An 18,991-nucleotide genomic window follows, 5' to 3' on the forward strand; every position below is an offset into this window, starting at 1 on the left:
GTAGGAATACACCGAATCCACTATTTTGGATTCGGGCGAACCCCCCGAATCCTTTGCAAAAGATTAGGCGAATACCGAATCGAATCCATATGCAAATTAGGGATGGGAAGGGGAAAATATTTTTTACTTTCTTGTTTTTTGACAAAAAGTCACGCGATTTCCCTCCCCGGTTCGGCCGGGCAGAAGGATTCGGGCGAATCTGAATCCTGCTGAAAAAGGCCGAATCCTGGCCGAATTCCGAACTGAATCCTGGATTCGGTGCATCCCTACTTTAAAGGGATTGTTCACCTTCAAACACTTTTTTCCGTTTAGTTGGTTTTAGTTCACCAGAAATAAAAACTTTTTCCAATTACTTTCTATTTTTTTATTTCTGGGTGAGAATTTGATGCATGTGAAACTATAGTGCAGAGTGACTGTTACCCCAATGTTTCTATATATCTGTAACCTTGTTATGAGCTAAAGGAGCCCAGCCTAAGGGCTAGTTAGGGTGAGATTTGGGGTGAGTGCTTATTTGTGCCCTGGGTACTATAGCAGGGTAACTGTTACCCCAATGTGTCTATATATCTGTAACCTTGTTATGAGCTAAGGGGGCCCAGCCTGAAGGCCGGTTAGGGTGAGATTTGGGGTGAGTGTTATTTGTGCCCTGGGTACCCCTGGAACTATAGCAGGGTGACTGTTACCCCAATGTTTCTATATATCTGTAACCTTGTTATGAGCTATGGGCCCAGTCTGAAGGCCAGTTAGGGGGAGATTTGGGGTGAGTGCTTATTTGTGCCCTGGGTACCCCTGGAACTATAGCAGGGTGACTGTTACTGATCTAATTTAGGTCACCTCCTCCTTTACTTTTTACTATACCCAAATTCACTTCTATTAACACTCTAAAGTCCAAGGGGTAGAAGATTTTGAGATCTGTGATTCATTAGAAGTGGGTGAGGTCATTTAATATATTCAATCTATCCAGTATAGGTAAATCTAAAACAGCTAGACTTGCTGAGTAATCGCTGAAATGAAAATATTCATAGTCGAATATAGTCAATAATGATTTTGAAATATTTTTAACCTCCAAAAGACACCTTCAGGTGAAAAAAAAAAGTTAAGTCCAATTGGTTTGGTCTGAGACATCTAAGTCCAACCCTACAGCAGGGGATGGGGATAGACAAATCATTGCTCATGGTAAAGTGTTCAGAGGTCACAAAGTTAATAAGAGAATGTGCTTTTTCCCTGTACCCGTGATATTGCATTTGCTCGTTCCACTTGTACAACTGGTTCAATTGGGTTATAATACTGACCAATGAGTTATTTTGAAGCTTCTGTTTAAAGGGCCATTCACATTATCCTGCTGAATAGTGCTTAGTAGAAGGGAATGTTGCCATGGTTTCATGGTATCTCTCTGTACAGACTATGAGCAAACTTAGGGGCTGTTCCTGTTGAATTGTGCTTAGTACAAAGGGAATACCTATGCTGCCATAATTTGGGGGTCTCTCTATCAGATGGCTATGAGCAAATTTAGGGGTTTTTCCTGCTGAATTGTGCTAAGTACAGGGGAATACTTATGCTGTTGTATCTATATAGAATACAGACAAGTGCTTAAAGGGATACTGTCATGGGAAAAAAAACATTTTTTCAAAATGAATCAGTTAATAGTGCTGCTCCAGCAGAATTCTGCACTGAAATCCATTTCTCAAAAGGAGAGAAATACTTTCTGGCAGGCTGCTGTTTTTCCTTCTCAATGTAACTGAATGTGTCTCAGTGGGACATGGGTTTTTACTATTGAGTGTTGTTCTTAGATCTACCAGGCAGCTGTTATCTTGTGTTAGGGAACTGCTATCTGGTTACCTTCCCATTGCTCTTTTGTTTGGCTGCTGGGGGGAAAAAGGGAGGGGGGTGATATCACTCTAACTTGCAGTACAGCAGTAAAGAGTGATTGAAGTTTACCAGAGCACAAGTCACATGACTGGGGGCAGCTGGGAAACTGACAATATGTCTAGCCCCATGTCAGATTTCAAAATTGAATATAAAAAAATCTGTTTGCTCTTTTGAGAAATGGATTTCAGTGCAGAATTCTGCTGGAGCAGCACTATTAACTGATTCATTTTGTAAAAAATTTTTTTTTCCCATTACAGTATCCCTTTAATCATATAATTGGAGTATGTCAAGGGTTCATCCAATTAAAGAAATGGTTTTAGTGCCAGTGGAACCTAACTAGAAGTAACAGGAGGCGGAGGAAGATCACATTTTCATGGATAACTTTTAATACAGAGGAACAAAACACAGACGGACACACACACAACGAAAACACAGACACAACAAAAAAACAGACACAACTTTAAAAGTGGAGGTAAAACAAAGGTGGGATTGTGACAGAGAGGTCACAAAGAGGGCCGTTGCCCCTGAAGAGATGCATTAGCCTTAACGCCGTAGCAAAGTCACACACTATATTGTGTATTAATACAGCAGCAATACGGACTGAAAGATCTCGAAGCTAAGGGTTCTGTGTAATTGATGGCACAATGGTTTTTTTTATTGGATACCCAAGTGCTAGGGATTCTGGGCCATCAGTAATAAAAAAAGAAAAAAAGCCTGATCGGAGGCTTGTAGGTGCTAATCCACCACATCCTCATCACAATTTGCTATGGCCAAGTAAAAACAAGGTTGAGGCCTAGGGCAAGCACACTGGACATGCAGCAGGATGTAATGAATTCAGAAACCAATTTGACATGATATTTGCTGGGGATAAAAGAGCAGCGATGAAGCATCAAATACTACAGATTTTTCGATTTAAAATAGAAACTAATACCATGGCCTATTACAGTGTCAGCCTTTTTCATTCTTTGCCTTAAAGGGGACCCGTCACCCAAAAATAATTATTCAAAATCCTATTTTATCACATTAGTCAGGCAAAATGAACTTTAATTACACTATATAAATAATTTTAATCTTGTTTCCTTCAGTCTGGGAACTAATAATTATAGCAAGCAGGCAGGAGCCATTTTTTGACACTGTTATTAAGGCAAACCTTGTATCATCTCAGAATCTTGTTTGTGCACCAGAATGGGGGACCTGATGTCCATCCCCATGCCCTGGCTACACAATTAAACGGGGTAGAGAAGAGGGGAGTGTGTGGAGAGCAGTGACATCTAGGAAGTGCTGAATGGAAAGTGAAAGTAATTGTCTGCCCCGCCTCTATGCCTAAGGCATAGAGGAGGGGCAGGCAATATTTGATTGACAGCTGAGATGTTTAAATAAGCTTACAACAGCTATGAATGCTTTAATAAAAAATAGAAATTGGATTTCATGTTTGTTTTTTTTTTATTTGCAGGAGGTACTTTGCATATAAATATAATTCTATTGAACTGCATTTTCAATATTCCAAAATCTTGTATAAAACATTAGCTCAGCATTTAGTGGATTTCATGTTTAATTTGAAAAGGACTTTTAAAAACATGTTTTCTTCGAAAACACATCAGTTAATAGTGCTGCTCCAGCAGAATTCTCCACTGAAATCCATTTTTCAAAGGAGCAAACAGATTTTTTTATATTCAGTTTTGACATCTGACATGAGGCTAGACATTTTGTCAGTTTCCCAGCTGCCCCAGTCATGTGACTTAATGTAACTGAATTAAGCTGGCCATAGATGTTGAGATTTTTAAAAGATCAGATCCTGATCGTGAGACCACGATCTTCTCAGAACAATCGTACGAATTTACCATCAACTAAAAAGACCAATTTACCAGGAAAACAAAGGGGAGCTGCCTGCTTGGCCCTGCAAACATAGAGAGATTGCACTGGGACCGACAAAGATTTTTTGACCTGGCCGATCAATTTCCCAACAGATGTCGGCCGAAAAATCGTAAGATGTACGATCGTTCGAATACCACTAACCACACGATAATTGGTCGGGCTTCCCTAAAATCGGTCGTTCGGCAAGAAGAATCGTCGCGTCTATGGGGAGCTTTAGTCTCCGTGGCACTTGGCTTTTACTATTAAGTGCTGTTCTTAGATCTTCCAGGCAGCTGCTATCTTGTGTTAGGGAGCTGCTATCTGGTTAATTTCCCATTGTTCTTTTGTTTGGCTGCTGGGGGGAAAGGGAGGGGGGTGATATCACTCTAACTTGCAGTACAGCAGTAAAGAGTGATTGAAGTTTACCAGAGCACAAGTCACATGACTGGGGGCAGCTGGGAAATTGATAATATGCCTAGCCCCATGTCAGATTTCAAAATTGTATATAACAAAATCTGTTTTCTCTTTTGAAAAATGGATTTCAGTGCAGAATTCTGCTGGAGCAGCACTATTAACTGATTCATTTTGAAAAAGCATGTTTTCCAATGACAGTATCCCTTTAAGTTCCAACATCAGTTGCTTTTAAAAATCAAAAAAGAGACATTTGCCAAGTCTCTTGGCAGCAAAAAAAAAATGTCAGCACCCAGAGAAAAACAGACGCTCCGTAACCCAAAAGGTGACAGAGTGAGCACCTTTAAATATCAGCATACTGGACAACTTCTAGTTGAGTTATCCAAATGCCATGTATTCATACCCACAATTGGTATGCAGTGGGAATGGTAGAGGTCACTACATGGGCTTCAGCTTATCACGATGAGTAGAACAGTGCCACAATCAGAAGCAGCTATTTCCATGTGCATGACATAGAAATGAATGGAGAGTGGCGGAATTTCACTCTAGCTGACTGTAGCGACCTCACCTTCACTCTTTGATAAATATACCCCATAGAGACAAGAAAAGTGGTTTGCCATTACAGAGACAGCACCAGTTGCTTGTACAGGCATAAACCTGCAACTGTTCTGGATGTTCTGATGTGGCTGTGCAAAGCGGTTTAAGATGGGCAAAATAGTTTCCAAGCAAAGACAGCAGGTTCTCAGAACCAGGACTATTAGCCCAGCATGGAGAAGCCCACAGTTACCCTGGACAGAAAATGATATAGAGCAATTGTTACCAAATCATCAGAAAAGCACTTTTTTAACACCCAGAATTTTATTGCATGTGGTACCAGGGGATGTAAATTTCCTCTGTACTATTAACCTCCTGTTCAAAAAAAGTCTGGCAGGCAATAAATGAAATAGGAGTGGATCCCCCATTCTAATGGGCAAGCAGAAACAAAATCATATGAGGCTGCCGTACCCTGGGCTATGACCTACAGCAGGTAAGTGGCTAAAGCTTTAAACAAGTTCTTTGGTCCAAACCGTGTATTAGGGTTGTTGTACCTTTAACGCATCAGGCTTATCCAGGACTATAGTTTGTCAAATTGATTTCATGTACTTAATATCTACAGACGATAGATATTAACAGACGAGTTGCCCTCCGGGGTCTGGAAAAATTCAGCTTTCGGTTTGACCCCAACCACACCACGTACAGGACAGTTATTGTAACACAGACAGGACAACAACATGGTTCTCATAATGCATTTCCCTCGGCTGGAAAGGAATCCATAGTGATTCAAGGCTACCGGCTACAGTTCCACAGGAGTAATTCAAGGCAGCTGAAGAAGACAGGGAGTGGCTAAGAGTCTCCCATCGGCCACTAGGAGACAGCTGAATTCACTTTACCGTTGCATAGAAAACAGTAACAGTCTGGGGCGAGCACTAGCACCCAGATACCATCACCATTTCATATCCAAGCGGGCTGCACTCTGGGTGCTGGCTGCTATTTTGGTGTGTAGGGTCTGCTTGGATTTCTGGGATTCAGCTCCCTGGAGCCAGTTCTCATATAGAGCTTGTATGTGAGGGTTGGAATCTGGGTTCTGGACTGGGACACGTGTATACACTTCCTCCATCTCGTGCAGTAGAGCCCTCTCTACCTTTCCATCCATCGGCTGTGCTTGCCCCTTCCCATTCAGGCATCCTGACATTAAAACAAACATTATTAATTTCATATTAATTATTAGGATTATTTAGCAAAGAAATTACAAGGGCTATGAAAGCTATACTGGGCAGGGGATTGGAAAGGGTTTCACTACTGGCTCAGTACAGTATGAGGTTATAATTCACTGCATGCCGAAAACATTTCCCTTCCCATATATCTTAATATATTTATATTTAGATACATGTGAAGGAGCTACCTTTAGCGATTAGCGAATTTATTCACCAGCCATAGATTGGCGGTAAAATTATGCATTTTGCCATGTGCAATTTTTTTCGCGAAAATTTGCAGAGAAAAAATGCCCATAAGAAAAAAACGCCCATTGACTTTAATGCATTTGGACAAAAAAGTCGCCATAAGAAAAAACTCCCATAAAAAAAATAGCCCATTGACTTTAATGCATTTGGACAAAAAAGTCACCATAATATAAAATGGCCATAAAAAAAACACCCATTGAATTTAATGCATTTGGACAAAAAAAAAGTCACCATATGAAAAAACACCCATTGACTTTAATGCACTAGGACAAAAAAAGTCGCCATAAGAAAAAACATCCATTAGAAAAAACGCCCATTGGCTAATGCATTTGGACTAAAAAGCCATCATATGAAAAAACGCCCATTGGCTAATGCATTTGGACTAAAAAGCCATCATATGAAAAAACGCCCATTGGCTAATGCATTTGGACTAAAAAGCCATCATATGAAAAAACGCCCATTGGCTAATGCATTTGGACTAAAAAGCCATCATATGAAAAAACGCCCATTGGCTAATGCATTTGGACTAAAAAGTCATCATATGAAAAAACGCCCATTGACTTTAATGCATTTGGAGTGATTAAAATTGTCGCTCACATAAAAAAAAGTTGCGCGTAAAAATGGCCATTGACTTCAATGTGTTTTGCAATTTTTTTGCAGATTCGCTAATTTTTTCGCAGTTTCACACATTTTTCACCGAACCGAAACAGGACAGCTTCGCTTATCACTAGCTACCATATGGTTTCCCTTCATGCATTACCTCCTGGGCAGGCCAACACTTCGACGAAGTGATAATGGAATTTCCCCTTGCGTAGTTTAAGCACCATATTCTGGATGTTACGGAAGCCGTACGCAGCAGCAAAACGCAGAACAGTCTCACCATCCTTCTCTAAGGATACCTCCAGGAAGTCTTTGTTCCTAGAAATGATAGCAGTCCCACATTAGTGCTTAAAAATACCTTAGCCTGGGCATTAATCTATTAGACTAAATGTATATTGTTAAACACAACATTTTAAAGATATAAATGTGCTGTCGGTTTATATGGATAAGATGCAGAAGTGAAAAAATGTACTTAAAAGGGACACGTGACTGGATGTGACACACTGTAAAGGCAAAAAGCAGTGAGCTGGATCCTTATGTCTTACACAGACTACAGATTAAGTGATAAAAGCCCACTTTCCCGAATTTGGAGCTACTAATTGCTGCGGTTTGCTGTACCAGCAAAGGGAATTCAGTCCCTACTAGCTGCTGTACCTGCAAAGAGAACATGGTTCCTACTAGCTGCTGTACAAGCAAAGGGAATTCAGTTCCTACTAGCTGCTGTACCAGCAAATAGAATCTGGTTCCTACTAGCTGCTATATAAGCAAAGGGAATTTGGTTCCTACTAGCTGCTATACAAGCAAATGGAATTCAGCCTCTACTAGCTGCCATACCAGCAAATGGAATTCAGTTCCTTCTAGCTGCTGTACCAGAAAAGGGAATTTGGTTCCTACTTGCTGCTATACCAGCAAATGGAATTCAGTCCCTACTAGCTGCTGTACCAGAAAAGGGAATTCAGTCCCTACTAGCTGCTATACAAGCAAAGGGAATTCAGTCCCTACTAGCTGCTGTACCAGAAAAGGGAATTCAGTCCCTACTAGCTGCTATACAAGCAAAGGGAATTCAGTTCCTACTAGCTGCTATATAAGCAAAGGGAATTCAGTCCCTACTAGCTGCTATATAAGCAAAGGGAATTCAGTCCCTACTAGCTGCTGTACAAGCAAAGGGAATTCAGTCCCAACTAGCTGCTCTACAAGCAAAGGGAATTCAGTCCCTACTAACTGCTATACAAGCAAAGGGAGTTCAGTTCCTACTAGCTGCCGTACCAGAAAAGGAAATTCAGTCCCTACTAGCTGCTGTACCAGCAAAGAAAATTTGGTTCCTACTAGCTGCTATACAAGCAAAGGGAATTCAGTCCCTACTAGCTGCTGTACCAGCAAAGGAAATTCAGTCCCTACTAGCTGCTGTACCAGCAAAGAGAATTTGGTTCCTACTAGCTGCTATACAAGCAAAGGGAATTCAGTCCCTACTATCTGCTGTAACAACAAAGTGAATTTGGTTCCAACTAGCTGCTATATGAGTAAAGTGAATTCCATCCTTATATGTTGCCAGATTGACAAGGTTTTTCATGACTATGCTATGAATATCTGTTGCCTAAATACTGCATACTTAAAGGTCAAAACCACAAGTTAATAGCTGGAACCTCACTTTAGTGCCTTGTAAGTGATCTCTTGCACATCCATGTCAAACAGCTCCTTTGCTGCATGCCGGAACACGTATGTTAGATACCCGTCAGAACTGGTACCTTCATGGCGTACAAATTCACAGCTTGTTTCCCCAAACCTGTCAGAGAAAGAAAGGCAGTTACTCAAGAGCAGGAAGTATCTGTACCAATGTATCTATATACATCTAGTTGTTCTTACACATCTTTTCTATGGAAAAAAATTCCTTTTGTCTTGCCTAAATCATGTTCTGCAGAATCGGTTAATGGTCAACAACCGAGTAAGACTTGATTTGTCTCTTTAGGAGTCTATGGTTTCCTAAAGAAACATTTTAATTTGCCTTTAAAGGGAAAAACATTTTTTTTTCCAAAACGCATCAGTTAATAGTGCTGCTCCTGCAGACTTCTGCACTGACATCAATTTCTCAAAAGAGCAAACAGATTTTTTTATATTCAATTTTGAAATATGACATGGGGCTAGACATATTGTCAATTTCCTAGCTGCCCCAAGTCATGTGACATGTGCTACTTCAGTCACTCTTTACTGCTGTACTGCAAGTTGGAGTGATATCACCCCCTCCCCCCCAGCAGCCAAACAAAAGAACAATGGGAAGGAAACCAGATAGCAGCTCCCTAACAGGAGATAACAGTTCCCTGGTAGATCTAAGAACATTTAATTACATTACGTAAGAGAAACAACAGCCTGCCAGAAAGCAGCTCCATTCTAAAGTGCTGGCTCTTTCTGAAAGCACATGACCAGGCAAAATGACCTGAGATGGCGCCTGCACACTAATATTATAAATTAAAAAAAAATACACTTGCTGGTTCAGGGATGACTATTTATGTTGTAGAGTGAATTATTTGCAGTGTAAACAGTGTAATTTAGAAATAAAAACTACATCATAAAAATCATGACAGAATCAATTTAACCATTAAGGCTTTCCCAACCCAGCACAGGCTCTGTGCACTCTGTCTAGCTAACAATCTAATCAGGGTGAATGACTCCAGCCAGTCTAGTTAGATCACAATGCTATTTACCAACTACTTTATTTACTAGGGATGCACCAATTCCACTATTTTGGATTCGGCAGAACCCCCGAATCCTTCGCAAAAGATTCGGCCGAATACCTAACCAAATCCTAATTTGCATATGCAAATTGGGGCTGGGAAGGGGAAAACATTGTTTACTTCTTTGTTTTGTGACAAAAAGTCACGAGATTTCCCACCCCTAATATGCATATGCAAATTAGGTTTCAGTTCGGCCAGGGAGAAGGATTCGGCCGAATCCTGCTGAAAAAAGCTGAATTCTGGCCGAATCCCGAACCAATCCTGGATTCGGTGCATCCCTATTATTTACTATTCTATACCCAGAAGAAAAAACATAGCACCTGCTACATTTCCAAATTACAGCCAAGAGTTTAAAAGGGGATGTAAAAACATACCCTTTACTCTTAAATGCTTTCACCTTTAGCTCCCATATACAGCCTTGTCTGCCTAAGATGCGGATTCTCAATGGTTTTTAGACACAAGATCTCCCCACACAAACACTGAGCAAGGATTCCCAGGGCACATTGTGAGGTATTGCCACAGACAGTCAGGCTTGTTAAGAGACAAGGTCTTTTGGCCAACAGATACGGCCACCCAGGAGACAGAACTTAACCGTGTAATTAAGCTGCCCAAAATGTTAGGTTACCTTTGGCATTAAAGAAGATATGCCATCAAAAAACAACCACAAGAGACAAAAATGAGATTTCTTACATGGTAAAAATTGAACTTACACATTTCCTAGTGAGAATTCCTCCACCTCTTTGACAGAAATATTCTTCTGTTCCATAATTTGCATCACCTCCCCTAGGAGTCAGTAGGCAACGAGATAAGAAAGCAGTTTTTAAACAATGTTCTTACTTAGGTGTATGGCCTTCCCTGGAGCATACAGCTTTAATTGGTGTGGTCGGTGACTAATGGACTAAGCAAACAGGAAACATTCCCATCATCGAAGAGCCACAACATTACTAACAAAGAAGAAAGAATCACCTGAGGTCAGAACGCAGTCAACATCCCGACAGTTATACAGCTCAGTATAATAATCTTCCCGTAAGGCCTCCAATTTTCGGTCATAACAAGGAGCCACCATCAAGTGGAAGATTTTGTCAGGAGAGACGTTCTGGGTGGAGAAAACACAGAGTGAGCTTTTACTCTTAGTGAACCTAAGAAGGTCTAAAATCAAGTGAATTAAACAGTCAGCACAGTTACGTGGGAAGGTCTTACCTTGCTGGAGGCAAAATATCCTTTCACAAGTGATCCCATGATCTGCTGTGGGGATTTGGCTGTGCAGATGTGGGGTGTTACAGAGCCCCCCAAAACTCTTTCTGCGTACTGCACCCACCCTAAGGTGAGAGAGAAGGGTAAGAAATGAATGGGTATTAGCAATGAAAAAAAATCAACAATGAAATCTGAGGTCCATACTAACTTTCAACTGCCACAAAGTTACAGCAGTGAAAATAAGTATTGAGCATGTCAACTCTAACGGGGCTATTGCCATGATATTTACACCAGATGTCGGTAACAACCCAAGTAATCCGCATCTCATGATGGGTAAAAGCAATGAGCTCTCTCAAGACCGTTGCAACCTTATTGTTGCAAAATATACTGATGGCATTGGTTACAGATGTAGTGCTATGCTTCTGAATGTTCTAGTGAGCACATCATTTCACCCTAAACCGGCCACAACCAGGTGCTCCTCGCAAGATTTCTGACAGAGGAGTCAAAAGAATAATGAGAAGAATTGAGAAGAATGAGCCAAGGGTCACTCATGGAGAGCTTCAGAAAGACCTTAAATTAGCAGGTACAGTTACAACAAGTAATGCACTCAACCGACATGGCCTATGTACGCTCACGTGCAAGACTCCATTGCTGATGAAAAAGCATGTTAAAGCTCGTTTAAAGTTTGCTGAACAACATTTGGACAAGCCAATGAAATTCTAAGAAAATGTAGTCTGGTCAGATGAGACTAAAATTAAACTCTACGCCATGTTTGGAGGAGAAATGGCACTGTACATCATTCCAAAAGCACCAACAGTGAAATTTGGAGATGGGAACATCATGATGTGGGGCTGTTTTTCAGCATATGGTACTGGCAGACTTCATATAGTTGAAGGAAAGATGAATAGAGAAATGTCCCGGGACATTCTGGATAAGAATCTGCTGCCATCTACCAGGATGTTGAGGATGAAACAAGGGTGGACATTTCAGCAAGACAATAATCCCAAACTCACAGCCAAGGAAACTCTCAACTGGTTTCAGAGAAAGAAAATAAAGCTGCTAGAATGGCCCAGTCAATCATCCGACTTGAATACAATTGAAAAATCTATGGAAAGAACTGAAGATCAGAGTTCATAGAAAAGGCCCCCGGAACCTTTGAGATTTGAAGTGAGTTTGTGTGGAAGAATGGTCCGAAATCATAACTGAGCAATGCTTGCGACTATTTTTTTCAAACAGGAGGCGTCTTAAAGCTGTCATTACCAACAATGGCTTTTCTACTAATTATTAAATACATTTTAGTAAGTGTATCCATTCCACTTTACTACACATAACTTCATTTATGGACTTTTTTGTTTTAAGTTCTTTGTATGTATGGATTACTTGGGTTGTTACCAACATCTGGTGTAAAATTCATGTCAATAGCCCCATTAGAAATAGATGTACTGAGAAAAACATGTTCAAAACTTTGTTTTCCTGCTGTATTCTATGGAGTGGTCCATAAAGGGTCTTGTAGAACTGCCCCACACTCTGCAGTGCCATACATGACCAGACTGTCAAACAGTAAGGCCAAAGCCTGCCCAGATGCCAACCAAATCTGGGCATATTAAGTCACACATATTTATTTCACAGATTTCTGTTTCATTCAATGATGCACATGCCCCCCATCAAGCCCATAAGGCTTATGGTCACACTCACTCACAGCTCACTGACTAAAACAGAATATATTGTGTCAACAGACAATATAACTTTACATGTGTATTAGTGATGTGCAGCCTGGCTTGATACCTGCTGGTGGGACAGGTCCAGGCCGACCTTGCACCCCCATTTGTGGGTGGCAGGCTGGTCCTGGTCGAGCTCTTCTTCCTGCTCTCCCCACCCGCCACCTTACACTGCCAGCTTCCGACTTCCGGTTTTATAGCCGTGCGCCTGCTCGCCTCGCCCATCTTGTGACCTCATCAGCGGGGTGGCGCGGGTCTATAAAAGGAAACCGGAAGTCGGGCGTGGGCGGGTAAAACCAGACCCGCACATCACTAACGTGTATGGTGGTCAATACAGTACTTGAAACAACAACAATTCAAACAATAGGTTGATGAGTAAATATTACCACTGCAAGTAGGGAATCCATACATGTAGCAAATCTGCATCAAAGGAAAACTAAACCCCCAAACAACGCAGGTCTCTATAAAAATACATTGCATAAAACAGCTCATATGTAAAACCCTTCTTTTTGTAAATAAACCATTTTCATAATAATATACCTTTTAGTAGTATGTGCCATTGGGTAATTCTAAAAAGAAAACTGCCATTTTAGAAATAAGGGCCGCCCCCTAGGATCTTATGATTCATGGTGCCCACAAACATACATGTTAGATCACATGAGCCAATTAACAGACAGAGTTCTGTCTTTTGCTTCCACACTTCTTCCTGTTACAGTTAAAGTATCTCGGAGGCAGCACAGAGACAATTACTAAATGGTGGTTCAAGGCAAGAGATGTAAAAGGGCAATATTTACTTAAATATATATTCCAGTTTGATAAAATGATTTAATATGCCACTTCATTTGATATAAACTAACTGCTGCTCAAGTATTCATTTTGGGGGTATAGTTGTCCTTTAATATCTAGCTAATTTATTTTGTGTTTCTGAACCAAACCCCTTGATCTAAGAGTACGAAATCTATCCTTTTTAGTTACATTATTTTGCCTCATTGCATTCTCACAGCTGGTATTCGTAGCCTGATATCACAGCGTGATTGTTGTCCTCAAACACAGTTCAAGGATGAGCCCAGAGGATAAACAGAGGAAAGTGTATGTACACAAAACCAGCAGATCAAGCTGTGCATCTGCAGTTTCTCTTCCTGAAATGCATGCGTGTGGCTCTAGTTTATGACACACAGATGGAAAAAACAGGCAGGGAATGTTCTGTTACTAAACTTGAAAGCCATTGCTGAACTAAGAACCCTACGTGAAAGAACTCAGTGTGCGATCTTACAAAAAAGCTTTATGGAATAATGGTCGACTATGTATAGGTTTTTGGCTGTGATATGTACTTCTATCTATTAGCTGGCAGAGAATACTGATAGCCGACAAACTGGATGGTCACAAGTTAAATGCATCAAATATAAAGCAATGGTGAGAAAACATATACAACCTTAAAAGCCCTAGCTGTTCTAGAACTACCACTTAAACACACTGCAGAAAGTAAAAACAATACCCTGACTGCCAGGAAACTTGGTTTCCCAATAAATAATGAACCAAATTGTATAATATTTATGAAACCAATTAAAGCATTCCCCTGGTAGTTGTAAGGCAGCCATCAAACATTGCATACAAAAATCCTGAAGATAGAACCACATAGGATGTTTTATGTGAACATCTTTAAAAAAAGTACTTCCCTTTTCTATGAAAACAAGAACAGGAGGATAAAAGGAGGAGCCCCTCCCCATTGTTAATAAAGTGCTACTAATTAGTAGTGATACATTAATTATGAGATATAACCTAAGCACAATTTTTAATCACTGTACTAAATTCAAAAGTTCAAAAAGATAATAAGGCAGGATATGAATTAATCACGGTGCTCCATTATATCAACCAAACCAACATGATTTTAAAATAGAGAACAAAAGGAGAAAAAGAATGACCCTTGTAGTTGCACCACCCCACAATATATGTATGAGGTTCCCACCATATGAGTGTAATTAAAACTTAACATTTAATAATTTATAGTTAAAATTGTGCCCAGAAATTAACAACATATAAACCAGATCAGGAGGGAGAGCTAATTCAACTCCGGGTCATTAGCTCAAGGACGGAATGCAGAGGATTAAATTAATGGACAATTGACTTAACCTCAGTCAATATATCAACTATGAAAACTGGAAATTATTCCTCAGTAATCCACCAATTGACTTGGTTAGTCAGACTCTTCAACAGACACATGGAGTAGCCATCTCCACAACGGTATCATATAGCATAAGGAAATCTGGAGAGTCTTCGAAAGTATGAAAAAAATTAGTTTTTATTACCGCACTACATGTTTCGGACCCAACTGGTCCTTCCATGCACCAGAGGAAGGACCAGTTGGGTCCGAAACATGCAGAGCGGTAATAAAAACGACATTTTTTCATACTTTCGAAGACTCTCCAGATTTCCTTATGCTATACAATATATCAACTACCTCTAATAAAGAGAACTTGACTGACAGAATGGTTGCGGGGAGAGCAGATGTTAGCAGGATACGGCTGCAGTGTTAATGCTATATTTAAAGGTAGGAACGAAACAGAGATGCGAAGGGGTTAATCCTGCTGGATCGATTAATGAGGCCACATATCACTTGGCTCTTAGGGCTGGCAGTAATGCGTCTGACAGCGTCTAAAGAGTCAGCCCGCTGTTTCCCCCTCACAGCTCCCTTAATAAACGTAACTTCTTTAAGTGTCACTGTTAGGAATTGCTATTTCCTGCTTCTGGCTGCTTCTACCTAATAACATCAATCGACGCAAGAGCCCCCCACAAGCCACCCTTCCACTACAGTCCTTCCACAATATACTCCGTCCCCCTGCCTAATAGTTTAAAAAGTTTTAAAAAGGTTTAGGCGCCTTTTAAAATAGGTAGCATTACTGAACCTTATAGATAAACAACCACAACTTCCAAGCTCTCCCTAAGTTGGTGTGCTAACAGTGGGATGTTGGAGTTATTTAACAGCACAAACAAGCCCTCATCCCAAATCTCACCCTAACTACCATCTGGCTGGGCTCCATTATCTCATAACAAGGTTACGGTTATATAGAAACATTGGGGTAACAGTCACCCTGCTATAGTTCCAGGGGTACCCAGGGCCCAAATCTCACCCTAACTGGCCTTCAGACTGGGAATTTCTCACCTGGGCAAGCAGAGGCAAAAATGGGGAAGGCATGCTCATCCTGGGTTTGTCTCCTAAACCTCTGGATGAAATCTTTCTGAGTCTCCAAGATACTGAAGTCAGCGGCAATGGTTGTGTCCAACACATGGTGCACTCCTGGAAATACAATAAAAACAGTAAATGTGTGCATTTCCACATTTTCAACAATAAAAGGGATATAAAAACTCCTCCCTGCAGAGGTCTGCAGTGCTGGCAGCCCAGGAGCAACCCTGTCCATAGAAAGCCCTATTAGAAGGTGACTAGAAAACTTAACCTTTAGGGCTGTGGCCACTGTAAGCTTGCATTGTCCCAATACCTTGCCTTAAAGGAACAGTTCAGTGTAAAAATATAAATTGGGTAAATAGATAGGCTGCGCAAAGTTAGCCAAAAATGCAATGTATAAAGGCTGGAGTGACTGGATGTCTAACATAACAGAACATACTTCCTGCTTTGCAGCTCTCTAACTATGAGTCAGTGAGCGACTTGAAGGAGGTCCACATGGGACATAACTGTTCAGTGAGTTTGCAATTGATCCTTAGCATGAAGATCAGATTCAAAAGCAAACAGTTATGACCGATGTTGCCCTACCCCTCAAGTCACTGATCGGTTACTGCCTGGTAACCAATCAGTGGAAACCAAGAGAGCTGCAAAGCAGGAAGTAGTGTTCTGGCTATTATGTTACACATCCAGTCACTCCGGCCTTTATACATTATATTTTTGGCTAACTATATTGAAAACATGTTTTATTTTGCAGAGCCTATCTATTTACTCTGTTTATATTTTTCTACTGAACAATTCCTTTAAGAAAAGCTGTTTGGCAGGTAAGTCATATAAACCAATAGCTCACCGAGGCTCTTCAGAAAACCACAGAGCTTCTTCGCTGCCTCGCAGACAGACAGATGAAACTTCACGGCAAAATAAGGCACTGACTGCGGACTGACGGATGCCACCACCAACTTGTGCAGCGATGAGTCACATTTCTGAAGGGACACAAGACACCCGCTGACTTTAGTCACTGAAGAAGAGAGACACAATAAAAACAGCCCACCCACTCACCTTGTTAAGGTTGAGAACTTTGAAAAGTTCTTTCTGGTTCTGGGCAAAGATTTTAGCCCCTTCCTCTGATGTCACACAGTTGCCACACGCTAGGCAGTCACTCAAGAAGATTTTAGCGTCAGCCAGCCGGTGGAACTCGCTTTTCTGTTATTGAAATTGAATAATATGAGGGTCTACACTCCATGTCTGCATATTTGTATTTATACTTATGGGTGGATCATATCATGGAACAAAACAATCCATCCTTGCTTGCTTATTTGTGTGGGAGCAGCCATATTGCCTTCTTAGGGGAACTATCGCGAAAATGAAAATTTTATATTAGCTTCCTCATACTGAAATAAGAAACTTTCTAAATATAATCAATTAACCGTTTCTGAAATAATCAAGTTTATCGTCACTATTACTCCCTCAGCATCTGTTTCTCTTCATTCTGTCTTCATTCAAGAGTTGGGTGTCAGATGAATGATCCAATATATCTTAAAGGAGGGCTCCTTTTACCTAGAATATGTATTTGAGCTCACTTTATTAAAATCACCAGAAATCCTGCCTCTGTACATGCAGAATTTGTACAAAAGGCAATTATTTTGTTAGATTTTGTTTGTACTGGAATCAATTTTTTGAATGAGCTCTAATACATCTGCTAGGAAAGGAAGCTGCCCTATAAGATATATTGCATCATTCATCTGACACCCAACTGCTGCATGAAGACAGAATGAAGAGAAACAGAAGCTAAGAGAGGAATAGTGAATTGATTATGTCAGAAACTAAACAGAATTTTTATTGATTGTTTTTAGAAAGTTTCTTACTTCAGTATGAAGAAGCTTATATTGAATTTTCATGTTGGCGATAGTTCCCCTTTTTATGCATTCTGCATGGTTTGCAACAGAATTCTGACCTCTAGTTATATAAACAGATGCTGCTGTTGCCCTCGAACATAAGACAGATACATGCAAAGATTCTGCAGGGCTAAGTGGAATCCCATTGTAGGTATATAATTTATAAGTCTCTCTAAAGGTGAATGCTAACACACCTCTATAGAAGTACTTAACCATATAACAGCCCCCACACAAATCTACTATATGCAAATAGATGAGGAAGGCTCCAGAGAACAAGGAGGTAGAGAAATGATTGGCTATAAACAAAAGAGTACATGTTCCCACTTCCTATTATGAAAGTATTGGGTGGCACAAGACATAACTGTATAATTTTATTCAGCTGTTTTTGGTATTAATATATAAAAGGGCTGTATAGCATATACCAGATGGGAGGGCTGCCAACATCAAACAGCTGACTGTAGAATTTGCTAGGGAATGCAGGGACATTGCATATTATAAGCTGGGAGAGTGTCAGAGGAGGCAGACAGTAAGAGGGGCAGATAAAGTTGGGGTGGGTGTGTAAAGGCATGAGCCTTCTGGAAGGACACAGATAAAGAGCTATCGCCTGATAGGACTCTAACCCAGCCACTCACCTCCTCTCCATCTGCCAGAGCCGGGGCATCAAGGATTTCTCCATTCTCCTCAGTCTTCTTCTTCTTACTACATTCCTGCAACAGATATCAGAGAGCCCTAAGTGCATTATCCCACTATCTCCTGAAAACACCAGAACCCCCAGCCTTTCTATCCTCAGGAGACTTAGGGATCCCAAATATTTAGTAAAAACATGTTTATTTATATCAGAAATAATGTACCCCCAACCATAAATAAGGAAATATAGAAGTCACTGAGGGGTCTATTAGGGATGCACCAAATCCACTATTTTGGATTCGGCCGAACCCCCGAATCCTTTGCGAAAGATTCGGCCGTATACCGAACAGAATCCTAATTTGCATATGCAAATTAGGGGTGGAAATGGGAAAACATTTTTTAATTCCTTGTTTTCTGACAAAAAGTCATGCAGTCTCCCTCCCCACCCCTAATTTGCATATGCAAATTAGGATTCAGTTTGGCTGGGAAGAAGGATTCGGCCGAATTCTGCTGAAAAAGGCCGAATCCCGAACCGAATCCTGGATTCGGTGCATCCCTAATGACCATATAAAGGCACAAGGCTGCAGGCTGAGTTATACAGGGAAGGTGAATTATCACTCATGTATTATAAGGGATAATGAACCCATACTGTAAATTATAAGGATATTAGAAGTCACTGAGAGGTTCTGTGACCATATAAAGGCACAAGGCTGCAGGCTGAGTTATATAGGGAATGCTGAGTAAAATAAATATCAATCAAATATCTATAAATAAAATAATGGTGTCACAGAGCAAACTAAAAGCAACATTCTGGAATAATGTCCTTTTGGAAAGTCAAAAACAGAGAAATCGAAAAATAACAGTAATTTTTCAACTTTCACATTCCCATTGTTTAAATGAGGATTTAAACAAGGGGAACTCC

General features: G+C 40.6%; 1 protein-coding gene across 1 annotated transcript in view; it reads right to left on the reverse strand.

Moving 5' to 3' along the window:
* Nucleotides 1-4,291: 4,291 nt before the first annotated feature.
* narf.S (nuclear prelamin A recognition factor S homeolog) overlaps nucleotides 4,292-18,991 on the reverse strand; it is a 71,916-nt gene continuing 57,216 nt past the window's right edge. Inside the window, exons 2-11 of the mRNA XM_018238548.2 lie at nucleotides 18,075-18,149; nucleotides 16,607-16,750; nucleotides 16,398-16,530; nucleotides 15,533-15,667; nucleotides 10,661-10,779; nucleotides 10,427-10,556; nucleotides 10,171-10,243; nucleotides 8,380-8,514; nucleotides 6,892-7,049; nucleotides 4,292-5,856 (exon numbers count right to left, since the gene is read on the reverse strand). Of these exons, the coding sequence (XP_018094037.1) occupies nucleotides 5,615-5,856; nucleotides 6,892-7,049; nucleotides 8,380-8,514; nucleotides 10,171-10,243; nucleotides 10,427-10,556; nucleotides 10,661-10,779; nucleotides 15,533-15,667; nucleotides 16,398-16,530; nucleotides 16,607-16,750; nucleotides 18,075-18,149 (1,344 nt within the window). The 3' untranslated portion in view covers nucleotides 4,292-5,614. The remainder of the gene's footprint in view (nucleotides 5,857-6,891; nucleotides 7,050-8,379; nucleotides 8,515-10,170; nucleotides 10,244-10,426; nucleotides 10,557-10,660; nucleotides 10,780-15,532; nucleotides 15,668-16,397; nucleotides 16,531-16,606; nucleotides 16,751-18,074; nucleotides 18,150-18,991) is intronic.

Source organism: Xenopus laevis, chromosome 9_10S, assembly GCF_017654675.1.
Source record: "Xenopus laevis strain J_2021 chromosome 9_10S, Xenopus_laevis_v10.1, whole genome shotgun sequence".
In the NCBI taxonomy this organism is placed as follows: Eukaryota; Metazoa; Chordata; class Amphibia; order Anura; family Pipidae; genus Xenopus; species Xenopus laevis.